At 38.4% G+C, this 22,674-nt stretch overlaps 2 protein-coding genes across 3 annotated transcripts in view; both read left to right on the top strand.

Moving 5' to 3' along the window:
• The window catches only part of arrb2b (arrestin, beta 2b), a 37,513-nt gene extending 35,099 nt beyond the window's left edge, over nt 1-2,414 (top strand). Inside the window, exon 15 of the mRNA XM_079605344.1 lies at nt 34-2,414. Within this exon, the coding sequence (XP_079461470.1) occupies nt 34-127 (94 nt within the window). The 3' untranslated portion in view covers nt 128-2,414. The remainder of the gene's footprint in view (nt 1-33) is intronic.
• Nucleotides 2,415-2,637: 223 nt separating this feature from the next.
• pelp1 (proline, glutamate and leucine rich protein 1) lies at nt 2,638-22,375 on the top strand. Of its 2 annotated transcripts, XM_079588806.1 has the most exons (18): nt 2,638-2,916; nt 3,117-3,181; nt 3,776-3,881; nt 4,006-4,155; nt 6,761-6,832; nt 6,915-6,974; nt 7,080-7,236; nt 7,314-7,446; nt 7,552-7,639; nt 7,769-7,857; nt 8,312-8,425; nt 8,695-8,839; nt 9,321-9,474; nt 9,561-9,616; nt 9,722-9,946; nt 16,638-18,422; nt 21,394-21,435; nt 21,832-22,375. In XM_079588806.1, the coding sequence occupies exons 1-18, from the start codon at nt 2,647-2,649 to the stop codon at nt 21,922-21,924; spliced, it is 3,804 nt and encodes a 1,267-aa protein (XP_079444932.1). In that variant the 5' UTR covers nt 2,638-2,646; the 3' UTR covers nt 21,925-22,375. The 2 variants fall into 2 exon arrangements, with proteins under 2 accessions (XP_079444932.1, XP_079444933.1); XM_079588807.1 differs by lacking the exon at nt 21,394-21,435 and having other exon boundaries at nt 2,714-2,916.
• The last annotated feature ends 299 nt before the right edge of the window (nt 22,376-22,674 follow it).

Below are 22,674 nucleotides of genomic sequence, written 5' to 3'. Positions count from 1 at the left end.
CATAACATAACTCTCATTTCTTTTTGTCTTCAGTAATTTCTCACAGGATGATGACTTTGTGTTTGAGGACTTTGCAAGGCTCAGGCTGAAGGGAATGAAAGATGAAGAGGACGACCACTTCTGCTAACGGCCCCTACACACACACGCGCGCGCACACACACACACACACACACGCGCGCACACGACACACACGTGCGCACACGACACCGTGCAGAGGTTGTAAGGAAGGGCGAAGGGTGTCAACCTGCCAGTACTCTTATACCTCTGCTCCACTGGGCCCATCTGATAAAGTGGAGCACTTACTGATATCTACAGAGCTTTCTTTTTTTCTTTCTTTCTATCTTTCTTTCTTTTCTTTGTCTTTTGGCTCCTTTTCACACCATTTTGGCATCTGTGAAGTGGTCTTTTAATTGGCCTCTGTTTCTCTGGTCATATCAACCACTTCACTAGGGTGCTTATTTGTTAGAATGATTGAGGGAGGAACGGGAGGAAACTGATGTTAGATGGGTCATCTAGACATCAATGTATTATTGGTGGGCAAAGGGTCCTTTGATTCAGGGGTGATTCATTCTTTCTTTACCTTTTCCTTTGTTTCCTTTAATTTTTTTGTCATCATATTCCCACTTATATATCAAGTGGGCATTAATAGCTATGTAATTATGATATATGTTCTATGTTATTTCATTGTACAGTACATACACTGTTCCAAAACACCATAGGGAACTTGAGTTTGGTGTTAATTTTATTCAACTTTCCTAGACCCTTAATCCAATTCATCCATACATGCTCAGCAGCTTTTATGTTATAGTTATGTAAAATGTATACATATCATACAAGACTACGTAGTAACACTTTTCTGTGCACTTATAGTGCACGCAATACTCGAATAATTAAGGACGTGGCATTTTTAGTGAAAGAATAGTTGGCAAAGTGCATTGGGACACAAGTGTCTGGTTTCTTATTGTAAATTTTAGCATCTATTTCACATGTTGAGTTGTAGAATGTATACACTGCTACAAGTCTTCAGTGTGAAATTAGCTTGTAGATACAACAAGAGGACAGGGACATGCTCTGTATGTGCCACACACACACAATGTAATTCCTCATTATTTGTGCCTGCCAAACTTTATTTGCCAAAATGTGATGATTTATAATGTTGCTTGTAAGTTAAGCTCAGTTTGGTTGAAAATCACATGCTAATTCTTTGTTTTAGTTCACAGAAACTGTTGATGTAACCATTGGACTGCCAGAAATATTTTGATGGTTATTTTAAAATCGCATTTATAGCATGATTTCCAGGAAATTTGACTTTTTATCTCGTTCTCCCAGGATCAGCCCATTCCTATGACATTCTACATAGTTTACTACTGAACAATGGCAAATTTACTTATGTTACAATGTGTACAAGGAAGTAACATTTTGCAGTGAACAAAGTGGAGCTCCCGTTGAAGGACAAAAAGCTATCTCTAAAATAAAGGATTGCTTTGTTTAAAGCACCCATACAACCATGCCAGTGTGCATACTTGCTTTAGATGTGCCTTTTTATGTGCTCTTCAGTTGAAGAAGAGGTCATGTCTGTCTTGGTTTTGTCTTTTTCTGCAGAATATGAAATGCTTTAGCATTATTTTATGGGATTTTTTTCTAAATGTATATGTATTACATTTATAACTTTAAGAGTCATTAGTGCAGAATTCTGAAATCAAGCTGGGCCGGTAACTTTAGCGCTACCCACATTATCCAACCAATTTGAGTACTCAATAACACCCACAAACACCTTGAAGTCAACAGTTGTTGAGAACAATTATATTAATTATAATCACTAAAAATGTGGGACATGTTATTTTAAATCCAATTTCTGTAATAATGAAAGCTTGAAAAGGAACCTGATAAATTAGTGAAATTGTATGTTAATTTACAAGGCACTGTCACGTTTAACATTTCATGTAGACTGGCACTCAAGTGTCTATTTTTACTTATTCATTCGTTATGCCGCTAGATTTGTACCTCTCTTTTTACTGACATCACTTGTTTAGACCCACAAAGCTGTAAAAGGACATATTCTTTATGATTGTTATTTTTTTTAATTGTTTTGTGAAATATACAAAAATATAGTCCATCCTGAATTGTTTATTGAAAAAGTTCTTATCCAGCCCATCAGTTTCAAACATTTTAAAGTTTTGTTTTGTAAATAAGTTGATATGCCATTTTTATTTGTCTATAGATTGAATTCCAAGTAATCCACGTTAAGATCACAATGTTTTTAATATCATGAAGAACATAAATTCAGTCAAATGTGTCCAAACTTCAAACTTGATGGGCTGAATAAATTAGGTTTTTTTTGTTTTGTTTTGTTTTTTGACATGATTTCAAATATAAGCAATGCCATTTTAGCCAATAAAATGTATTTTAATTCGATTGGAAGATGTTATTATTTTTAAAAAAAAATTAGGGAGAGGTAAAACTTATTTATGGTCTGCCATGCCCATGTGTAACTCTGCGACTCGAGTAAAGGCAGATCATTATAGGGGAATTTTTTTCCAAAAAATGCATAAACATCTCAAGTTTAGCATAAATTATGGTTTGTGATGTTCTACACGTATCTATTTATATCATAGATTTAGAAACCAGTTAACATCTGTAGGTAGTATGCACTCCATACCAGAGCTCCATACTAGCCGTATATATACTGTCTATGATACTAGCCACCGACGCAACGTGTTGACGTCACCTGAACGGTCTCGTCGCAGAGTTTTCTCGTCATACAGGGGCGCTAAGATGGCTTCAGCGGCTTGGCTGCATGGCCCCAGCACAACACGTTTAACAGAAGGACTAGTGTCTGTCCTAAAGGAGGACAGACCTGAGTATTTACCCGCTCTTCTAGCAAACTACCGTGAGCATGGCGTGGTCGGGACTCAGGTAGGACTAAAGGTTTCTCCTGCCGGTCTTGTCTACGCTGTTAGCGCGCATGCTTCTTTTATTTAAATGGACGCTTTCGTTTAGTGTTCGTATTCATATGTAGTCTTAGCCTATATCTTTCTGTTTCACTTGAAAACACACTGAGGAGATGTTTATGTCTGTGTTTATATTAACGGCAGTGTTTTTGAATCGTTCTTCAGAGCACGGGAGCTGTGGGTGGTCTGGTGGGCATCAGCAATACACGGCTCGGCTCCAGTAAGACCAGGTGAGCTGACAACAAAAGTAAAGAACAGTTCCTTGCAGTTTTCATAAACGTTTAAAGTCACAATGTGTGCATGCATGACCGAATTCTCCTGATGCTTAGTCTCTTCAATACCTTTATCTCAGTTCTGTTCAGTCCTTTTCTTAACAAAGCTTTGTTGAAAGACTGTTACTACCTCTTAGAATGATGTGTTGCATATTGTACTGAATTCCTGTCGTTTTAGATAGAATTGCCTGCTAAATGATTAAATGTAATCATAAGATTCTCTCTCTAAGATTCAGAGGCTCCAGGATGTGATCTCAGGCTGCATTTATGTATAAACCAGTCATTCTGCAAAAACATTAAAGTTGTCATTATTTAAGAAATACATTTTTCAGGACAGTGGGGCTTGAAGAAGTCTGCTTAAACCCTGGCTCTTTCTTACAATAGAGTGCAAGCTCGATTTCAAGTAACATAGGATAGATATAACCTGTCCCTGACATACATTTCTTTCTGTTGCAATAGTTTCTCAGAATTGCATAACAATTTGGAAGAAAAGATCTGTTGCTACTTCCATTTCATCTTGACTTTATGGCTTTCTGATCTCACGTGTTTCAGGTTTGAGGGTCTCTGTCTCCTGTCTGTGCTGGTGAAGGACAGTTCAAGTGAAGTGTTCCAGCAGCATTGCCTTTCATGGCTGCGAACATTGCAGCAGGTCATTCAGGTGAGAAATGTCTTCAGACAAATGTCTTGTTCTTCTCTCTTGCCTGGATCCACTTTATAGGCATTTCTGGATTTTATTCACTTCTGTATGATTTAGTAATGCATACTGTTCTTCTCAAACACAGTCGCAGTCCCCTCTTCCTACCGTGCAGCTTGCTGTGAGTGTGCTGCAGGACTTGTTGCAGTACTCGTCCCAGCTGCCAGAGTTGGCCAGGGAGGTGGGACTCAACTCCATCCTGGGCATTCTGACCTCCCTGCTCAGCCTCAAATCGGAGGTAAAATGCATGCATGTCCTTGCCACATGTAGATTTACATCCGTTAAAGTCCCCCTGTAGTCAGGTTTATACCTTAAAACACCTCTTTGATAATCACAAGGACATATTTTAAATATTTAATTTTTTTTCTATATTTTCTTCATGCCTTCAAATAGCATTAATGTAACTCTACTTGTTAGTTGTTCTCTTGAATGCATTTGGCAATCAGTGGTGTTTCATTTAGTCAAAATGGCGGAGTTTTGATTGGGGAGTTCGGTAATGATACGAGATTGCAGACATTATTACACACTTAATTGTTTAAAAAAAATCTGACACAAAGTTTTAAAATTCCCTTATTAAAACAACTCCTTTTTAGCATGACTGTCCAGATTAGTCCAGTTTAGCGATGACATTACCTTAACTTGATGAGTAGTTATCAATGTTGTTGATTGGTAGCTGTTGTGATGCCTAATTTATTATAGTCACGAGAAACCGCCGTGGATGAATATTATGTCAGACTCAGAACTTAATAAGCGAGAAAGAAGGTATTCTTTAAAGAGTTATTAGTTCACCCAAAAATGAAAATTCTATCAGTAATTACTCACCCTCGTGTTGTTCCAACCCCGTAAGACTTTCGTTCATCCTCGGAACACAAATTAAGCTGGTTCACTTCTTCATAGGCTGCTAGGTAATTGAATCTGCCGGCCCAGAAAAGTTAGTAAAGACATCGTTAAAATAGTCCAAGTGACTACAGTGGCTCAACCTTAGGTTTATCAAGCGACGAGAACACTTTTTGTGCGCAAAAATAACGACTTTATTCAACTATTAATTTTCTTCTGTGTGGGCCTCTCATGAGAGCGCCACGACGCATGCGCGTAATAAATAGAATACTCTGAATGAAATGGAGGGATGCTTATGTTTTGACATCACCACTGGGCAATAACCTGTTTTTTAATAGTCTTGTAAACGCGGTTTACTTACATTGACAGGTTACTGAATTGCATGTAAACAGGTAAATCGGGTTATTTCAATAAACTGGTTTGTTATCAGCGTGTTGTGTGCATGTAAACTGTCTCACTGTCTTAAAAAAATGCTTGGACAGGAGCGTTAAAGACAATAGATGGACTCATTTACACTTATTGTGTTTATTCTTGATGTGAGTTTTTAATGATTTGTGGTTTGTTTAATTACGAACACAAATAGGTTAACCGTTGAAAATGGAAATCAAACTGCGTTTTTGAGACTGTCTTTGGTACACTGCAGTTACTCAGCAATGGTGTTGTTGACTGATGAATTTGCGCATAAATTGTCTTGAATCAAATAAAAAAACACCACATAGACATATAAACAGCACTTAACTTGTGCTAGCAGCCATATCACCCTGTAGCCTAAGACTGGCTGCCCACTGAAGCTAAGCAGGGCTGAGCCTTAGTACCTGGATGGGAGACCTCCTGAGAAAACGAGTTTGCTGCTGGAAGGTGTTAGTGAGGCCAGCAGGGGGCGCTCACCCTCTGGTCTGTGTTGGTCCTAACACCCCAGTATAGTGACAGGGACACTATACTGTCAAAGAGTCCCGTCCTTCGGATGAGACGTTAAACCGAGGTCTTGACTCTCCGTGGTCATTAAAAATCACAGGATGTCCTTCGAAAAAGAGTAGGGGTGTAACCCTGGCATCCTGGCCAAATTTGCCCCTTGGCCTCTGTCCATCATGGCCTCCTAATCATCCCCGTACAAACTGATTGGCTTCATCACTGTCTCCTCTCCACCAGTAAGCTGGTGTGTGATGGGCGTTCTGGCGCAATATGGCTCCATTAATATCATCCAGGTAGATCTTGCACACTGGTGGTGGTTGAGGAGATTCCCTCTTCCATGTGAAGCACTTTGAAGTCTTAGAAAAAGCGCTTTATAAATGTAACAAATTATTATTATTGATTTTCACCATAGGCCGGTCTTTAAAACGTTTTCTTGAATCAGACCGAACTTACCTAGTAGCATAGTCTTTTAGTATTCCCTAGTTCATGCCGAGCTGGTTTTCTCTGTGGAAATTGTTCTCATATGTACACTACTATTCAAAAGTTTGGGTTTTTAAGAAATTATCACTTTTATTCAACAAGGACCGATTAAATTGATCATATGTGACAGTAAAGACAATGTTGCAAAACATTTCTCTTTCAAATAAATGATTTCTATTTAAAAAAAACTTTTTAATCATCAAATAATTTTATCACATTTTCCACTAAAATATTAAGCTGCACAACTGATTTCAACCTTTATAATAAATGTTTCTTGAGCAGCAAAGCATTGTATTAGAATGATTTCTGAAGGATCATGTGACAATGAAGACCGGAGTAATGGCTGCTTAAAATTCAGCTTTGCCATCACATAATATATAAAATATATTAAAATAGAAAACGGTTATTTTATAATTGTAATATTTCACACTATTACTGTTTTACTGTTATTTTTCGGTTTCAAATGAATGCATCCTGAGCATGACAGACTTCTTTCAAAAAGCATAAATTATTTTTAAACAACAAACTTTTGAACGATAGTGTATATGTTTTAATGAAGTATTACATTTGCTGTGTCGCAAAAAGTATCAAAGGACGCAAACTTTTTGTCATAGTGCCACCTAGCTGCTATGAAAGGAATGATGGCGTGTATGATCTACTACCCACGGGCTTGCGGATCTCTGAGGGTCAGTATATCCATTGATTATATAAAAATAAAATGTTATGCAGTTAGTTTGGATCTGTAAATGCTTACCATTGTCCCTACAGGAAAAGCTGGGAGCATATTTCCTTTCTAAGATGGACTCTGATAATCCTAAAGTACAAGAGGTTGGTTACATACAGTTGTTCAGTGTTATACTGGAAATGAAAGGATACTGTCTGTAGTTGAATCAAACCTTCTGCATCATAATTCTGACTTTTCATTATTGGTAGGTGGCTTGTGAGTGTTATGGCCGGTTGCCCTGCCTGGGTGGGGTGTTGGAACGAGGGGGAGGTGGGCACAAGGCTGAGGGCTGGACCAATCAGCTGCACGGCCTTCTAGCATCAGCCAATAGCATACTGGGACAGTTGTACCAGGGCACAGAAACGGGTATGTTCCTGGAGTCAAAGTGTTTTTGTTGTATTGAGAGAAACAAAATTGTTAATTTCTGTGCTCAATGTTTTTAGAAGGGACGGTGCAGTATGAGGGTCCTGGTGTGGAACTCCCTTTCGCTCCCCTGGATGATGTAGATCCACTTCTGATCCTTCAGCTCCATCACCGTTACAAGGCTATTTGTCTGGCTATTAAACACACTCTTAGGTTGTGCAAATGTTCTGTGGCTTAATTGGTTTTATTTCAAATGCTGATTTTTTTTTTTTAGTTTAGTGTTTGTAATAATATTGAGATTGTACTTTCCTCATGTAGTGTTGATCCTGCATCTTCAGTCCGTCTGCCTGTTCAGAACGTTCTCAATTTGGTGTGTCGAGGTTTGGCTGTCAACACGAAGAGCATTGTAAGGCTTTAACCCCGTCTCTATCTCTGTTTTCATGCATATAAATGCTATTGTTGTCGCTGTTCATGATATGATTCACTACACTTGCTTAACATGGATGTGGACACTAACAGAAGGAGTTTGTTTCAGAGTCCAACAGGAGAGGGCTGTCTGAAGCTGTTGGTTTTACCCTCTATACACAACGACACTCTAGAGCTTCTCTCTGCTCTCATCAAGGCGTAAGCACACATGCATTTACTCTTTTAAATTGGGACATTCCATAGACTTTTATTGTTTTTATATACAGCTAGTTATAGATTATATAACCTAATCCTAAAAGAAAACAACAATTTTTATAAAAATAAAAATGAGGACGTCCCCAACACATACACCCCAGCATCTGGCATTCACACAAATAGATAGGGCCTTAAAACTCAGACATGTCTAAATGCAAATCATATTTAAATGCCTGTTTTTGTGTAAATAAACACAAAAAATGTATAACATAACAGAGATCCTAACAATTACTGACACTTGCCATTAAATGAAAGAGTTTCAAAAATGCTATTTAATATTATTTTACATGAATTGTGTAATTGCTTGATTTTTGATTAATTATGTGTCGTTGGTTGCTGGTTAAATGATTTGTCCAGAAGTTGCTGAAGTATTAATTTCGTGTTTTTTTTGGTACAGTGTGGGTGGTGGACTGGTCCAGTATAGCAGTGTGCTCACAAGGCTTTTCTCACAATCTCTGTCTGCATGGACGCCTCTGCCTGAGGCTAGTCTGGGCCAGCAAAGAGCTTACAGGTACTACGCAAACCATTGAGGACCAGAAATATGAAACTGTTTTACGCCTTGTAATAAGTGGTCAGATGAGACAATACTATTTGTACATCCATTAGGAAAACAAATCTTAAATGCTTCCTCTTGAACACTTGTGATCACATTTCATTGAAAACATAATTTACCACGTCAGTGTGTTTCTATGTTATTGAAGCACACAGTATGCTTACTCATTGTTATTTTATTAAAGTGTTCAAGCTTTTTACTTATATGATGTTATATTTTGCCCATAGTGCAGTGCGAGTGGCCGTGTACCGTATCATAGAACTGTGGGTAAGAGTAGGGGGTGTCTCTCTGCTTCAGGGAAGCCCGTCCCACACAGAGTTACTGTTCACTCATCTGATGGGTGACATCACGCCAGGATCAGAAGCAGTCAAGGTAAGATTAAGGGTGTTTGTATCAAACCCCATCAGTATGTAATTGGTAACAATCAAGGCCCGTTAACAAAAAGGACAATAACTAACGAAAACAATGAAGATATTGTTCTTGGCAAGAAAGGAGGCATTAAATTCATCAAGTGACAGTAACATTTCTATTTCATATAAGTGCTATAAAACTTTCTATTCATCAAAGAATCGTGAAAAAAAAGTATCACTGTTTCACGGTTTACAAAAATATAAAGCAGCACAATGTTTTTTTTAACATTGAAAATAATTGTTTCTTGAACACCATATCAAATATATAATATTTTAAAGTTGTAGTAAATTGTAATATAAAACATCACCGCCAAATGTGTCTGATGGCCATCTTTGCACATTGTGTTGTCATTTGAGTTTTAGAAACTGAATTAATATATTGAATTATAGCCCTGCTTGAAGTACTATTTCTTTCTCCAACGGTTCTGTCTTCTGCTGTCTAGCTTCGTTCTGGACAACAGTCATCAATGACTGACCTGATTGGTTCTACTGGCAAGTCAGGTCCTCGTCGGACTAAGGGAATAGGAGATGTAATGTCACTACAGAGGAAAGGAGATGTGCTAGCCAATCAAGACACATGCGTTGCTGCTCTACGGGGTGAGCGCTCCGTAACGATCAGTTAATTTCAAGTTTTATTGGTTGAAATAAACAACATTTGCTGATGAAGAATGATTCCTTTACAGCATTAAGACAGATCATTTTGACCAGTGGAACTTTGTTAAAAGAAGATCTGCACAAGGTTTGTTCATTACAATTTGTTCGTGCTTGGGTATTTGTCTTTTTATGTTGCATATAAGTATGGAAAAGTGTGTTACGTTGTTCTAAACACGCCCTCCCTTGTTAGAGGATCCAAGACCTGGTGGTGCCTCTGTGTGTGCGTCTGCAGCAGCAGGCTCACTGTTTGCTGGAGGTCGGTGCTGTCAGTGGACAGTATGGCAGCTCTACCCCTCGCCGAGAGCTCTACCGCCTCTTACTGGCACTTGTGCTGGTGCCCTCTCCCCGCTGGCCTCCTTCCCTGTCCTGCGCTGTTTCCATCTTCAGCCACGGCAGACGAGATCGCAACATCATGGTGAGTGAACATCCTTGGTCAAAACTTGGGGTTGAAAGTGGTTATCTTGTAGTCTACAGAAAACCCTGTCCATTGAATCTAATTGATCAGAGCATAACGTGCTAAATCTTATCCACAGTCATGTTGTCTTCCTGGTAAGTGATGGGAGCTTTGTGTGTGATTTTGATTTTAAGTCCAGATTTATCAAAGGTGTTTTAGTAGTGTAGACGATATACAGTGGCCCCAAAAAGTCTTTAGACGCTTATGTCACACTTAAAAATATCTAAAAGATTAAAATATCAAACCAAGTGGCATCTACAAACAAAATTTAGCTTGAGATTTTCTCAGAATTCCCTTGTCCAAGCCACTTTTTCACTTGGTCTCAGTAATTTTTCATGTCAGTTCCCATCAGGTTTATTCAGGTGTTCCAGCAGAGGAACCCCGGTGTAGTTCATCACAAAGAAATCCGAAACATCAGAAAGTGACCAATACTTTTTGTCTGCATTTTGAACTATGTATTTGAAACATATTTTGAAATCTAGCCTAACAAATTTCTAACTTTTTAATGAAAAGTGTACTTGTTGTGCTATATATTTATAGCACACAAATAGCTATATATTTAGTTATTTATATAAAAAAATAAATACCACTTGTTTCGGTATTTTGCTATATAACACAAATACATCTGTAAATATTTAATTGTGCCTTAATTGTCCAAATACATTTTGGGAATACAATTTTGCAGTTTATGTAGCAAACATTTAACTGAAGAAGTGCTTTTACACACACACACTCACACACTCAGTGGCTTGCTAATCTTCAATTATTAGTTAAACAGATATCCCATATTTTGTGTTTTTACTCTAGATAAAATGCTACACAAAAGGTTGAACCCTGAATATTCCTTGGCATCTAAATGTTATCCACCAGAGGGAGTTGTGTTCTGATTTACAGTATTTCTTAGCTAGTTTCACATCATTGTGACTCACAAGTGCATTGTGCTAATGAAAGCAGAAGCACTGAAAAGGGCCACAGAGTTGAGTAAATGCGTGTTGTAATGAGGTTTTTTAAATCGGTGTTGACATTCAACAGGGTATTTAAGGAACACTTTACAATGAGGTTTAAGTATCATGAGCTAACAATGAAAAAGATTCTTCAACATTTCCTTATATAGGTTAATAATTTATAAATAGTATATGTAGACATTAACATTTACAGGATTTATTAATCTAGATCTAGAAAATGTTTGTTCGTTCATGATACGTAATGCATTTTGCAATGAACGTTAATGAACCGTATTAAGTGTTCCTATTATTTCTTATTTGTGGATGGTTTCTCAACCTCAGACTACCTAAAAAGTGATTTTTTTTTTTTTAAAGGTCATTAACTGGATTGTTTTATTATTTTATAATGTTAGTATAATTTTTACATCAAAAATTGTCATAATTTAAAAATAAAATGATTTTTTTCTCTGATTTGAATGCTCCGTTTTAAGGGGCGTGTCTGCTGTGAGGCTTCAGTGTAAACGCCCACTGCTGTGATTGGCTGACATACTCGCATATGAAATAGCGAGTATTACATGTGTAACTCTCTCGAAAACTTTTACTACGTTTTTATTATTACAGCTATCGAGATGAACAAATCGTGAAAAGTTGTTTAAAGCATTATAATTAAATCTATTCCATTACATGAAAGGTTGCTGTGATGAGCACTGAGCAGATGACAGACAGACTGTTGATCGCGTGAATAAATATCTCATTATTGTAACGCAATTTTTGCACTCTCACGAATGCCTTCACCAAATAACAATGCAAGCACGATGTAAGTACAGTAAGAGCTTCGTTGTGCAGTCATTGATTTCATAATGAGTTTTGGCAAGTGTCCAGATAAGCGCTGTTTTGATTGACTGCTTGGGCGATTTAGAAAGTGAGCGTTCTTTGATCGCTTTCTGTATATAATTTAATCACAATTTAAATAAGATTATATTCATCCTAAGAGAAACGATGTGATCGTTTGTCACTCACTGATGCATAAACAGTATTGAACGATTTCGAGAGAAATATTATCTATCTGAACTTGAATAATTAAACATCAGAAGAAATCACAGATCAGGCATTAGAATAAACATGGTTACTTGCATGTTTGTGGCGTTGCTGGCAGATCCGTGTCATAAAAGTCTGTTAGCAAAGCCTGTGTCGGAAATTGTGACTGATATAATAAAGTTTAACCACGCATTCCTAATATTGGAATCCGAAGGAAGCTTATGCAGCGACTGTCTTCCACAACCAGGCACTGCACAATATTTCGTAAACGGCATGTTTATTGCTTGATAGCTCGATCCAGTTTAGCAATGTTATTTAGCTATTGCAATTACATGTAATGCGTGAATCGGTGGGCGGGGCTAAACGGGCCGTATTGAAGTGGGCGTTGATCTTCTGCAGAGGTGGTGTTTTATACCCTTTGATGTCATAGATCCCCACTCTGAAAAACCTGTTGTTCGCTGTGGCTAGGCTGCGTTCCAGTCCAAAATTGTCATGCCCTTCACTTAGGGCTGTAAACGATTAATCACGATTAATCGAATCCAAAATAAAAGTTTGTGTTTACATAATATGTGTGTGTGTATTGTGTATCATTATTTTGTATATATAAATACACACACGTGCATGTATATATTTGAGAAATATTTGCATTTATATACTGCATATATATTTTTATATGGTTTATATTATATATAAATATAACTATTTTATATATAAATAACACATTTTTCTTAAATATATACATGCATGTGTGTATTTATATATACAAAATAATTATACACCGTACACACACATTATGTAAACAAACACAAACTTTTATTTTGGATTCGATTAATCATTTACAGCCCTAACTTCATTCGCTAACTTCCCTCATTTATATTCACTCGGATGTACGTCATTGCTTATGTTGCATGAGTGCCCACTACTGGCAGAACCTGCAATGGCTTGAATTGGAACGTCCTAAGCCCTTGATCACTTGGAAATAGGCTATGGAGTTGATTTATTATTTAAAAAAAAAAAAAATCCTTTAAGAATTGAATGCAGCATCCAAATGTATATAGGTGTGTTTGGGTTGTAAATTAGAAAAAATATTATTAATATATCAGAGTTGTTTGTTGTGGTGGTGATTAGACGAGATTTGTGGTGACGTCACAATCGTACTGCATTGTGGGACATATAGGTGCCTGAAGTGTACATATGAAGTAGACTCGCTCCCTCAGTCAAAATCGAGGGAATGAGGGTCTGTCCATATAAACTTCCCTCGTCCACTTCACGAAGTGGAACGCACTTTAAAATGGAGGCAGGGATTCCCCTGAGGGGAAGTGCTTAGGGAAGTTTGCAAATGCGTGTCTAAAAGTTGACTGGAACGCAGCCCTGGTGTCAATAAAAGCTTTTATTGGACAACAAGGAAGTTTTCAGTTTTGAAACGTATAGGATATTCTTATAGTATGATGCTCAAGGAAATTTAGATTTCTCAGTTCATCACCCCTTTAAAGAAGTCTCTTATGCTCACCAAAGTTGCATTTATTTAATGAAAAATACAGTAAATAATTACAATTTAAAATAACTTTTCTATTTAAATATAATTTAAAATGTAATTTACTCCTATGATTGGTAAGCTCCAGTCTTCAGTGTCACATGATCCTTCAGAAATCATTCTTGCTGATTTGGTGCTCGAGTAACATTTTCTTTTATTATCAATGTTAAAGGGGTCATGACATGAGAAACCAAATTTGCCTTGATCTTTTGGTATATAAGAGGTCTTTGTACCATTAAAACGTCCTGCAAGTTTCATAGCTTAAGACGTCCTCCCCATTATAAACGAATCATTTATTTAATCAAGCTCTAAATACAGCTCGTTCTGGATCCATGGTAAGAAGTGACGTCACGGTACGAAGTGACGTACCAGCGTTTGCATATGACTGCCTCCAGCGCAAGACAACTACGCTCACTTCGTATCGTTGTCGCGCCCGCGCGCCGCGCGCCTCACAAGCGTTCAGTCGACGGACAGCGAGTGGGTCTGACTCTGTGTACAGGGAAAGTACGATGCCGCAGATGTGCTGTTCCTGGCTGTGGACAAACAACATCTTTGAATACGCTGCGAAAGATCCAGACGTCAGGGGAAAATGGATGCACTTTATTTTTTGCGGACGTCTCAGTCACGGCAGTGTTCGTTTAAGCGTTTGTTCTATACATTTGAAGGATGACTGTTTTGAGCGTTGCCAGAAAACTGTTGCTCAAAGATAAGTCCGTGCCGTCTATTCTGGGCTCAACAACGACGACGCAAACTGTAAGTAATGTATTTAAAACTTTAAACTACTTTTTAAATACGCTGAAAGATCCAGTCGTCAGGGAAACATGGATGCACTTTATTTTTTGCGGACGTCCCAGTCACGGCAGTGTTCTATACATTTAAGGATGACTGTTTTGAGGAAAAAATCCCAATATGATGCTTGGCTTTGCCAGAAAACTGTTGCTCAAAGATAAGTCCGTGCCGACTATGGGCTCAATAACGACGACGCAAACTTACTTTTTACCATGGCTAATATAAACACATTTGTATAAGAGAATCTTGAAAATATGTTGCCTTTCTAGTAGGCCTACATGTGATAGAAAATTAAAAATGTTGCCTTTATCAATGCTGCATCTTCAAAGATGGCCTGTCTGTGCATGCATTTTTGTCCGTGGTACACCCTATCATTTCATTGGAATTAACGTTAGTTAAATAATGTTAAACTGTTAGCAAATGAAGCTATAGGATAATTATGCAACAATAATCCGTTTTCAAGTGTCTCGGGTTAATTTTTTTTTATTAATTCAAAATAGTTTCACTTTCCATGTGGACACGGGCTGATCCAGTCTTCGTTGTTGTGGTGATGGTTCATTTTCCTCTGATTCCGGCTCAAACATAATAAGGTTTTATCATTGCAAGAGCCATCGCTTCGCATGCATCACCCGCTATTAAACAGTTACGCCGAATCCGCAAATGTTCTGGCTGGGGGCGTTAATAATTGATGCATAGGCACTGACGTTAGCCAATCATAACAGTGGGCGTTAACACTGAACTCTTAAAGGGGAAACACCCCCAAAACAGACTGTTTGAATCAGAGGATGAGAAACAGGGTGGGAAAAGGTCATAAATCACTACATTTTAAAAGTTTTTTGTAAAAAAAACTATAGTAATACTATAATTGCACCTAAGGGAACATAATAATAAAATAAAAAAAACCATGTCATGACCCCTTTAAAAGTTGTGCTGGTGATAATTTTTTTTTTTTTCAGGATTCTTTGAATATGACATTCAATGAACGGCATTTATTTACGTGTGTTTGAATCGTATCATTGTTACAAAATGTTAATAAATGTTTCTTGAGCAGCAAATCCCATATTAGGATGTTTTTTTAAGGATCATGTGACACTGAAGACTGGAGTAATGGATACTGAAAATACAGCTTTGCCATCACAGGAATAAATTAGTTTTTGTATTAAAATAGAACACAATAATTTTAAATTGTAATAGTATTTCACGATATTACTGTTTTTGCTAAATTTTGATTAAATCAATGCAGCCTTGGTGAGCATAAGATACTTTTTTTCAGAAACATTATACATTTTGAATGTTTCCAAACTTTTGACAGGTACTGTTCATCTTAACCTTGATTTGTAAAATCAGTGTACCAAAATCAAGCCCTTTGTGTACTTTCCAGTTTAAACTGTTTAATGACATATTAACCAAACCTGTTTGAACACGCAAGCATGTTTTTAAAAAGAAGTCTTAAAGTATACAGTGACTGACGTACAGCAACATTCATTTTGACAAAGTGTATTTGTCCTCTTATGTGGCTGTTTGCTTTCACTGTGAATGCTCATTTTGGGTGGTGTAGTGGCTATTTGCTTCTAATGACGCAAGAGACTGTAACTGGAGACAGTGTTTCATATTTACAAAGGTGTACAGAAAAGTAGAGATGTTAAAAGGAAACATTACGCCTGGCAAACTGGTTCTTTTATTGTTTCCGAGGCTAAATTCAGCCTACCGGTATTTTTACACTAGAAAAGAAACTGCCAAGAGAGCCTTGTCATGGCATAGATCTTCCTCTGTCTGTGATTCATCACACAGTTATCAGATTTCTCCATATCTGTCTAACATGTACTCTGTTTAAAAAGGATAGTTCAGCCAAAAAAAAGGAAAGTTCTGTCTTCATTTATTCACCCTCGTGTTGTTCAAAACTGGTTTGACTTGCTCTCCTCTGCAGGGCACAAAATATGGGGATGAGTAAATAACAGAATATTAATTGTGGGGTATCTATGGGTAATTTTATCATTATTGTATAAATAATTTGCCTATAGATACCCCAAAATATATATTTATTTACTCTCCATCATGCAATCCCATATATTTTACTTTGTTTCTGCTGTGGAACACAAATATAGACTTGTTTTTCTAAAAATCTTCATTTGTGTTCCACAAAAGTCATATATATATATATATATATGGGATGGTATTAATAAACTATATAATTTTTGTTTTTAGATAGGGTATTCCTTCTCAGTTACTGTTACTTTTTGAACAATGGTGATATTCATTATCTGTTGGCATAGTCAAATTTGTACTGACCTCGGAAAATGTGACGACTGACATTTCCTGTTTGTTTTTTCTCTGTGTATTCCTACAGGTATCGTCATTCTGTGCTGAGGCTCTGACCATATGCAACACCCTTATTCATCCTCGCACCCCCTCAATCTCTCTTCCTCTCACCCCTTTAACTCTCAAATCAACCGCATCTGCCTCTGGCCAAAACCCCTCACTAACCATCCCTACCCTCCTTGGTGGAGCCACAACAGGACCTCCTTTCCCTGCCAGGCACCCCATGGGCTTAGGCCCTGCTACCCTCCTTGGCTCTCTGGAGAACCATCTACCTTTGGCTCCTCCGGTTCTTCCAACTCCAGGAGGCACTACGGTCAGCCCAGGTGACCTGCTGCTCTCGCCGTCCCAACCGGGTGATCTGGCGGGCCTTGGAGCCCCTGAAAGCCAACGACAAGTTTTTGTCCGCTACGACAAAGAAGAGCCAGAAGATGTAGAGATCTCTTTGGAGAGCGATTCAGATGATAGTGTTGTTATTATGCCAGTAGGTATGATGATGGAGATGCAAGATGGAGCGGCAAATGCACAATCGTTGTCCCAGCCACCGGTATCTGTGGTAGGTGGCCTGCAGCCATCCGTCCCAGTAGTGGGAGAGGTTGGATCGGTTGACACCTCGCTAACTAACGAGCTGCCCACCGCCATTCCCCATCAGATTCTGCCAGTTAACGTTAATAACATTAACTCTTTCCCTGGACCAAGCCAGACGGCCCAGCTTGTGTCTCTGGTGCCTCCTCTGAACTCAACCACAGCTTCACTCTCAGCGTCACCTGCTGGTCTTGCGGATTCACTGACTGGTGGTCCACAACTTCAACAGATGTTGATGCAAAATTCTCCAGGTGGGCAGCCGCCAACGCTGGGCTTGTCTTTACAGATGCAGCTTCAGAACCAGATTGCTCAGACCAGCCGTCAGCTCCAACCGCAGCCTCCAGGCAACGACATGGACCAGAATGTCATCAACATCAACAGCTCGGATGACGAAGAGGATGAGGAAGAGGAGCTGGAGGAGGATGAAGAATTAGGAGAGGAGGAGGAAGAAGAGGAGGAGGGGCTGGAGGATGAAGAGGAGGAAGAGGAAGGCAGCGACTACCTGGAGGACGAGTACTGTGAGGCAGAGGACTATGAGTATGAAGAAGAAGAGGATGAGGACGAAGAGGAGAGTGAGGAGATCCAGCCGTTGGAGGGAGATGATGAGAGAAGGATGATGGGCGAGGAGGAGGCAGAAGGCATGTTTGCGGCGGCGGAGGAGCAGCAAGGGATGGAAATGTTCTGCATGGAGAGAGAACGAGAAGTAGAAGCAGGGATCGAGGAGATGGAGGGTGTGAGGAGTGTCTATGCAGATGACAGGATCAAGGAGAAGGGGACCGTGGAGGAAATTGAGAACATTGGAGCGGTTGAGAGAAATGAAGCTGTGGTTGGCAAGCAACAAATAGAGACTCTTGTAATTGGTGGAGATCCAGAGGGCCTTGAAGAGGATACCATAGTGGAGGCGGTCGAACCTGAAGTGAGAACATGTGAGCCGGAAGTGGCAAGACCAGAAGATCCTGAAGAAGAAGCTGGGCCATCACAACAGGGTCAAGAATTGACTTTAGAGGGCCAAGTTCAAGAGCAAGAAGTGGAATCACAGCCCGAAGACAAACCCAATCCCAGCGCACCATCCACAACAGAGCAGGAGGTGTTACAGAGTGCAGATGAGACCGTTGAGGAAGAGAAAGAGAGCGGTGAACAGGGAGATGATACAGATGCAAGAGGAACAAAGAGGAAAATGGAGGATCGTGAGGAAGGAGAGTCTTCTGAACAAGGCATCGAAAAGAAAAAGGTAACTGAGTTAGATCCATCTAACCTTGGTCCAGATTTCTTTCTCTTAGACTCAAAACGCACATTGGGCCTCATTCATGGAACTTTCTTAAATATGAGTCAATTTGCATGTAATGCGTACCTTCCTGAAAATTCTCCTCTTTTCACAAGTAAACATCTTTTGTAAACATCAGATTTGATAGTTAAACGTGTATGTTAATGAATTAAAATAATTCGTAAATAGGGCGCATGTCCATGCTCATCCACAATTAGCATAATCCCCGCCTATGAATTACAACTACGCAAATTACGTCTAGGAACGCTGCAGAATCTTCTGGACTCTCTTCTCAAGTTTGGCTCCACTATATTACATAAATGCAAAAGAGACTAATAGGCCATATGCCTAACAATAAGTATTTAAAGACCCACTCCGATGAAAATCATGTTTTTCTAGGTGTTAACATGTTCTTGTGGCATTTTTCTGATGTTAGAGGACATATCTTGAGAAAAATAAGCTCAAAGTTGTATTTCTGAGTATTTCTACATTCAAATGTCTGTGAATCAGTAGCAGACGCTAAAATGCCGTTTAAAATAGACTGGAGTTATGACGTAGTAACTCCACTGGGCGGGGCCACGAGCTCATACTCAAATTGGAACACATACTGTCACAAATAAGTCACTTTTCACCGTTTATCAATCGTCAAAACTAAAGTTTGGAGAGCCCAGACTGATACCGTCAGTAATTACATCATTACATAAAGAGAGAGGGCAGCCAGCCTCCTCCAGCCAAGCAACAGGCGACATTCGTGCATGTGAAATTCCGCGCTCGTCCAAGTAACTTAGACTTGCACACGCCGGGTGGCGACGAGTTTCGCCTGTCGCAGTCGTTTGTCCTCTCGTGTGTCAAGCCCATCACTCGTGAGAGAGTCAGTCAGTTTTTCAGATATAGCGGTGATATTAGCATCATAATAATCCCAAAATTCCGAGCAATCCACTGATACTAAATATGTCCTGATTGATCACTGTGGGAGGGATTAAATATTGAGACGAAGTCGAGCTGTTTTTTACCGCGACGTCTCGGAGTGAAAAAATGATCGGTGATAACTTTGATTAACTTCGGATAATAATAATTAACGTGTATATATAATACTGTAATGCTTCTCCGTGCCAACGGCTCCGCCCACAACACAGAGGCGAATTGCTAATGAGCTACTGCCGCTCTGCTGAAGCGAAGTCCCAGAAAACGGCACAGGTTTTGAGATTTTGGCTAAAAATGGCATAATCATAATTTAAAGACCACTGGGAATGTTTAAAAATAGCTCAAAATATGATCGGAGTGGGACTTTAAATTAACGTGTGCCCAAAGCGTTTTTAGCCATCTAAAAAAATGTCTGGTGCTCTTCTGAAAACAGCCAGCTGGTGGCCCTTGAGAGCACTTGGAAGGTGCAGTGTTTCTCCAGCTGAGGCGTTTGGTTGCTATGATTTGGAATATCCATGGCAGTAATGTTACTAGTATCTAATTTTGAAGAATATTACTGAATATAAAAATGCAGTAACCAGCAATATTACCTTCTCCAATGTACAAGTATGATGATTGGTCGGTGTAGTATTTTTCCCGCCCCTCCTCCACTGTCATTGTGACAAGCACTGCATATTACCCAAAGTTTTGAACTCAGCTTCAAGAAAAAAGAAAAAAAATCTGTCATCAGTTTGCCTAAAAGAACATTATACGCACCATTTAAATGTGGTAGGGAGCGGATGTGAATTTCGTACCCACTAACATTTTGAAAAAAAAAAATGTATGAATCAGAACGGCTTTACGAACAATTTACACAATTTGTTCTGCTAGTGTTTCATGTATGAGGCCCATTTTGAATGCATCGCCCCTAGCTACACAAGCTTGGATTAATACGAAATTTAACCATTAGTATGTTACACTAGCCCCAGCCTAGCCCACATAAAATAATTAAGTTGTTGGTAGTATAAAAATGATGATTAATTGTAGCAATCCATTGTTGTATTTTTATTATTATTAATGTGTCCTTTTAAAAAAAAAAAATCTATGTATACAATTTTGTACACTACTGTTTAAAAGTTTGGGGTCAGTTTCAACTGTTTTCAACATGGATGATAAAAAGAATTTGTTTCTTGAGCACCAAATCAACATATTAGCTGAATCTTTAGTGATTTCTGAAGGATCATGTGACATTCTTTGCCATCACAGGAATAAATTAAATTGCAAAATATATTAAAATAGAAAATAATTATTTCAATGGTAATATTTCACAATATTACTGTATTTGGATAAAATAAATGCATCCTTGGTGAGCGTAAAAGAGACTTCTTACAGACAAATAGTTGTGTATTTTGATTACCACAGTACTTTTTAAGACCGAGAAACCCTAATGTTGCATTCTCAGCATTGCTGCAAAGGACAGTTGCTTCAATAAAAGCTGTTAAGTGGCAACATTTCCTAGTAACTTTATCTCCTTGAGTATTGTGGTTTGCGCATGAACACATGCTGAGTATACACAACCGCACTGTGCATTGGCCAAGGATTCACATCAGCATGTGCATACTTGCGTAGAGTAGTGCTGCACAATATACCGGTACAAGAAAGTTATCACGATATCCTCTTTCTAGAAAAGGCACGATTCCATATTTTATTAGTACCAGTCCAGTACTTTAACAATGACAGCATCAGCATCCTAACAAGAGCAGTAAAATATACCTGTGCAGCGCATTGCGAGCAACAAAGAAACATGCATGCATAAGAATAAATAAATAAATTGATGTTAAAAAGTATTAAACGAGCTAAGCCACGAAAAAAAATCTCAATGCGCACATAATGGTGCCTCTCAGACAGCATTCGAGTGTGAATTCAGTTCTCTTTTGTTGATTATTGTGCTTGAATGGTCAAAAATATATCATGGCGATTGGCGAGCACACTTGAATGTAATAACTTTTTTTCTTCTTTTTTTAATAAATAATAGGAAGGGAATGGTCAAAAATCAGGGCATAAACACGCCGGTCAAGTGAGTTTTGAATTTTTTAAAACAATACATTTTAAATTGTCATATTATTCAATTAGTTTCACATTTGTTTTATTTAAACTTTTATTTAAAGTATTGGTATATCGAGATATTTTAGCCAGGTATCGTAGTCATAATTTTGGTATCGTGACAACACTAGCGTAGAGTATGCTTCTGTCCTCAGTTTGGATTTGTTGTTTAAAAGGAAGCCAAAACAAATGAGTGCTTTGTATGTCTTGCAGTAAAATCGCTTGTGTGTAGTTTACTTGTTACTTGAACTGTTTATAATGGTAATGGAATGTAAACGCGTGCGGACACTAATTGTTGCTTATTCTGAGCCTTTCTCTCCAGCACATTCCCGCTAGCTCACTCTCTCCTCTTTCTTAAACTCTTTTCCAGAAAGATGATGAGGTAATGGCTTCCATGCTGGCAGACTTTGTTGACTGCCCGCCAGACGATGACGATGGTAGTGCCTCACGATCACAGCCCTAACATGACCAAGCTTCTCATTCACTCTTAATCTCACATCAGTGGAGCACTGCAATGAATCGTAAGGTCCTGAAAGATACCACATAGTCACATCGGATTGATAATGTCTGTTGGAGTTGCACTAGAAAAGCTCCAACTTGGTTTCTTTTTTTTTCTTTTTTTTTGGTTTTCAGGCTCAAAAAGTCCCATTACCATTGTAAAAATTTTAAACACAGCAAAAACTATTCATAAGCTGAGAGATGACTTTTAGGTGGTCATTGTTGGTATTTTTCTTTTTCTGGCAGCTTAATACAAGTATGATGATACTGTAGTTTCAAGTATTCAAGTGCTTTTATCAGTTGGACAATGTGGTTAATTTTTTGTGGCCTCTTTTTTTTGTAATATCGTTTGAATATGTAACACATACTTGGCATTGTTTAACAAGATCATGCAATAAAGTGAATCTGTTATGACACTTTGTTCATGGATTCTGTAGAAAGTAGATGGTATGTTATTAGGTGAAGTAAATTATAATCACAATTTGAATGAAATCAATGTGTTGTAATTGGTAACGGTATATTGAGTGTTCTCAAAGACACTTTTAACAGAAAATCTCTTTGCTGTAAGATGTCCACTAAATGAACATGTAAAACAAGACCACAGCAATTCATTTATTATCTTTCCTGAACTCTGATCTCATCCCTGACGTCTGAATATTTGTGGATTTATTTCGATATATGAATGCGTTCCTTTCAAATGATCATTAGCGTTGTC

The sequence above is a fragment of the Phoxinus phoxinus genome (assembly GCF_949152265.1).
Source record: "Phoxinus phoxinus genome assembly, chromosome: 2".
Lineage (NCBI taxonomy): Eukaryota > Metazoa > Chordata > Actinopteri > Cypriniformes > Leuciscidae > Phoxinus > Phoxinus phoxinus.
The sequence above is the reverse complement of the archived record's forward strand: the minus strand, read 5'-3'. Positions and strand labels throughout refer to the sequence as shown.

Excerpts from the sequence above, each read along its gene's own strand:
- pelp1 (XM_079588806.1), top strand. The coding sequence starts at position 2,647 with ATGCACTCCATACCAGAGCTCCATACTAGCCGTATATATACTGTCTAT. Across the intron at positions 7,447-7,551 it reads GCTATTAAACACACTCTTAG|TGTTGATCCTGCATCTTCAG; the intron begins GTTGTGCAAATG and ends TTCCTCATGTAG. Across the intron at positions 8,840-9,320 it reads CAGGATCAGAAGCAGTCAAG|CTTCGTTCTGGACAACAGTC; the intron begins GTAAGATTAAGG and ends TCTGCTGTCTAG.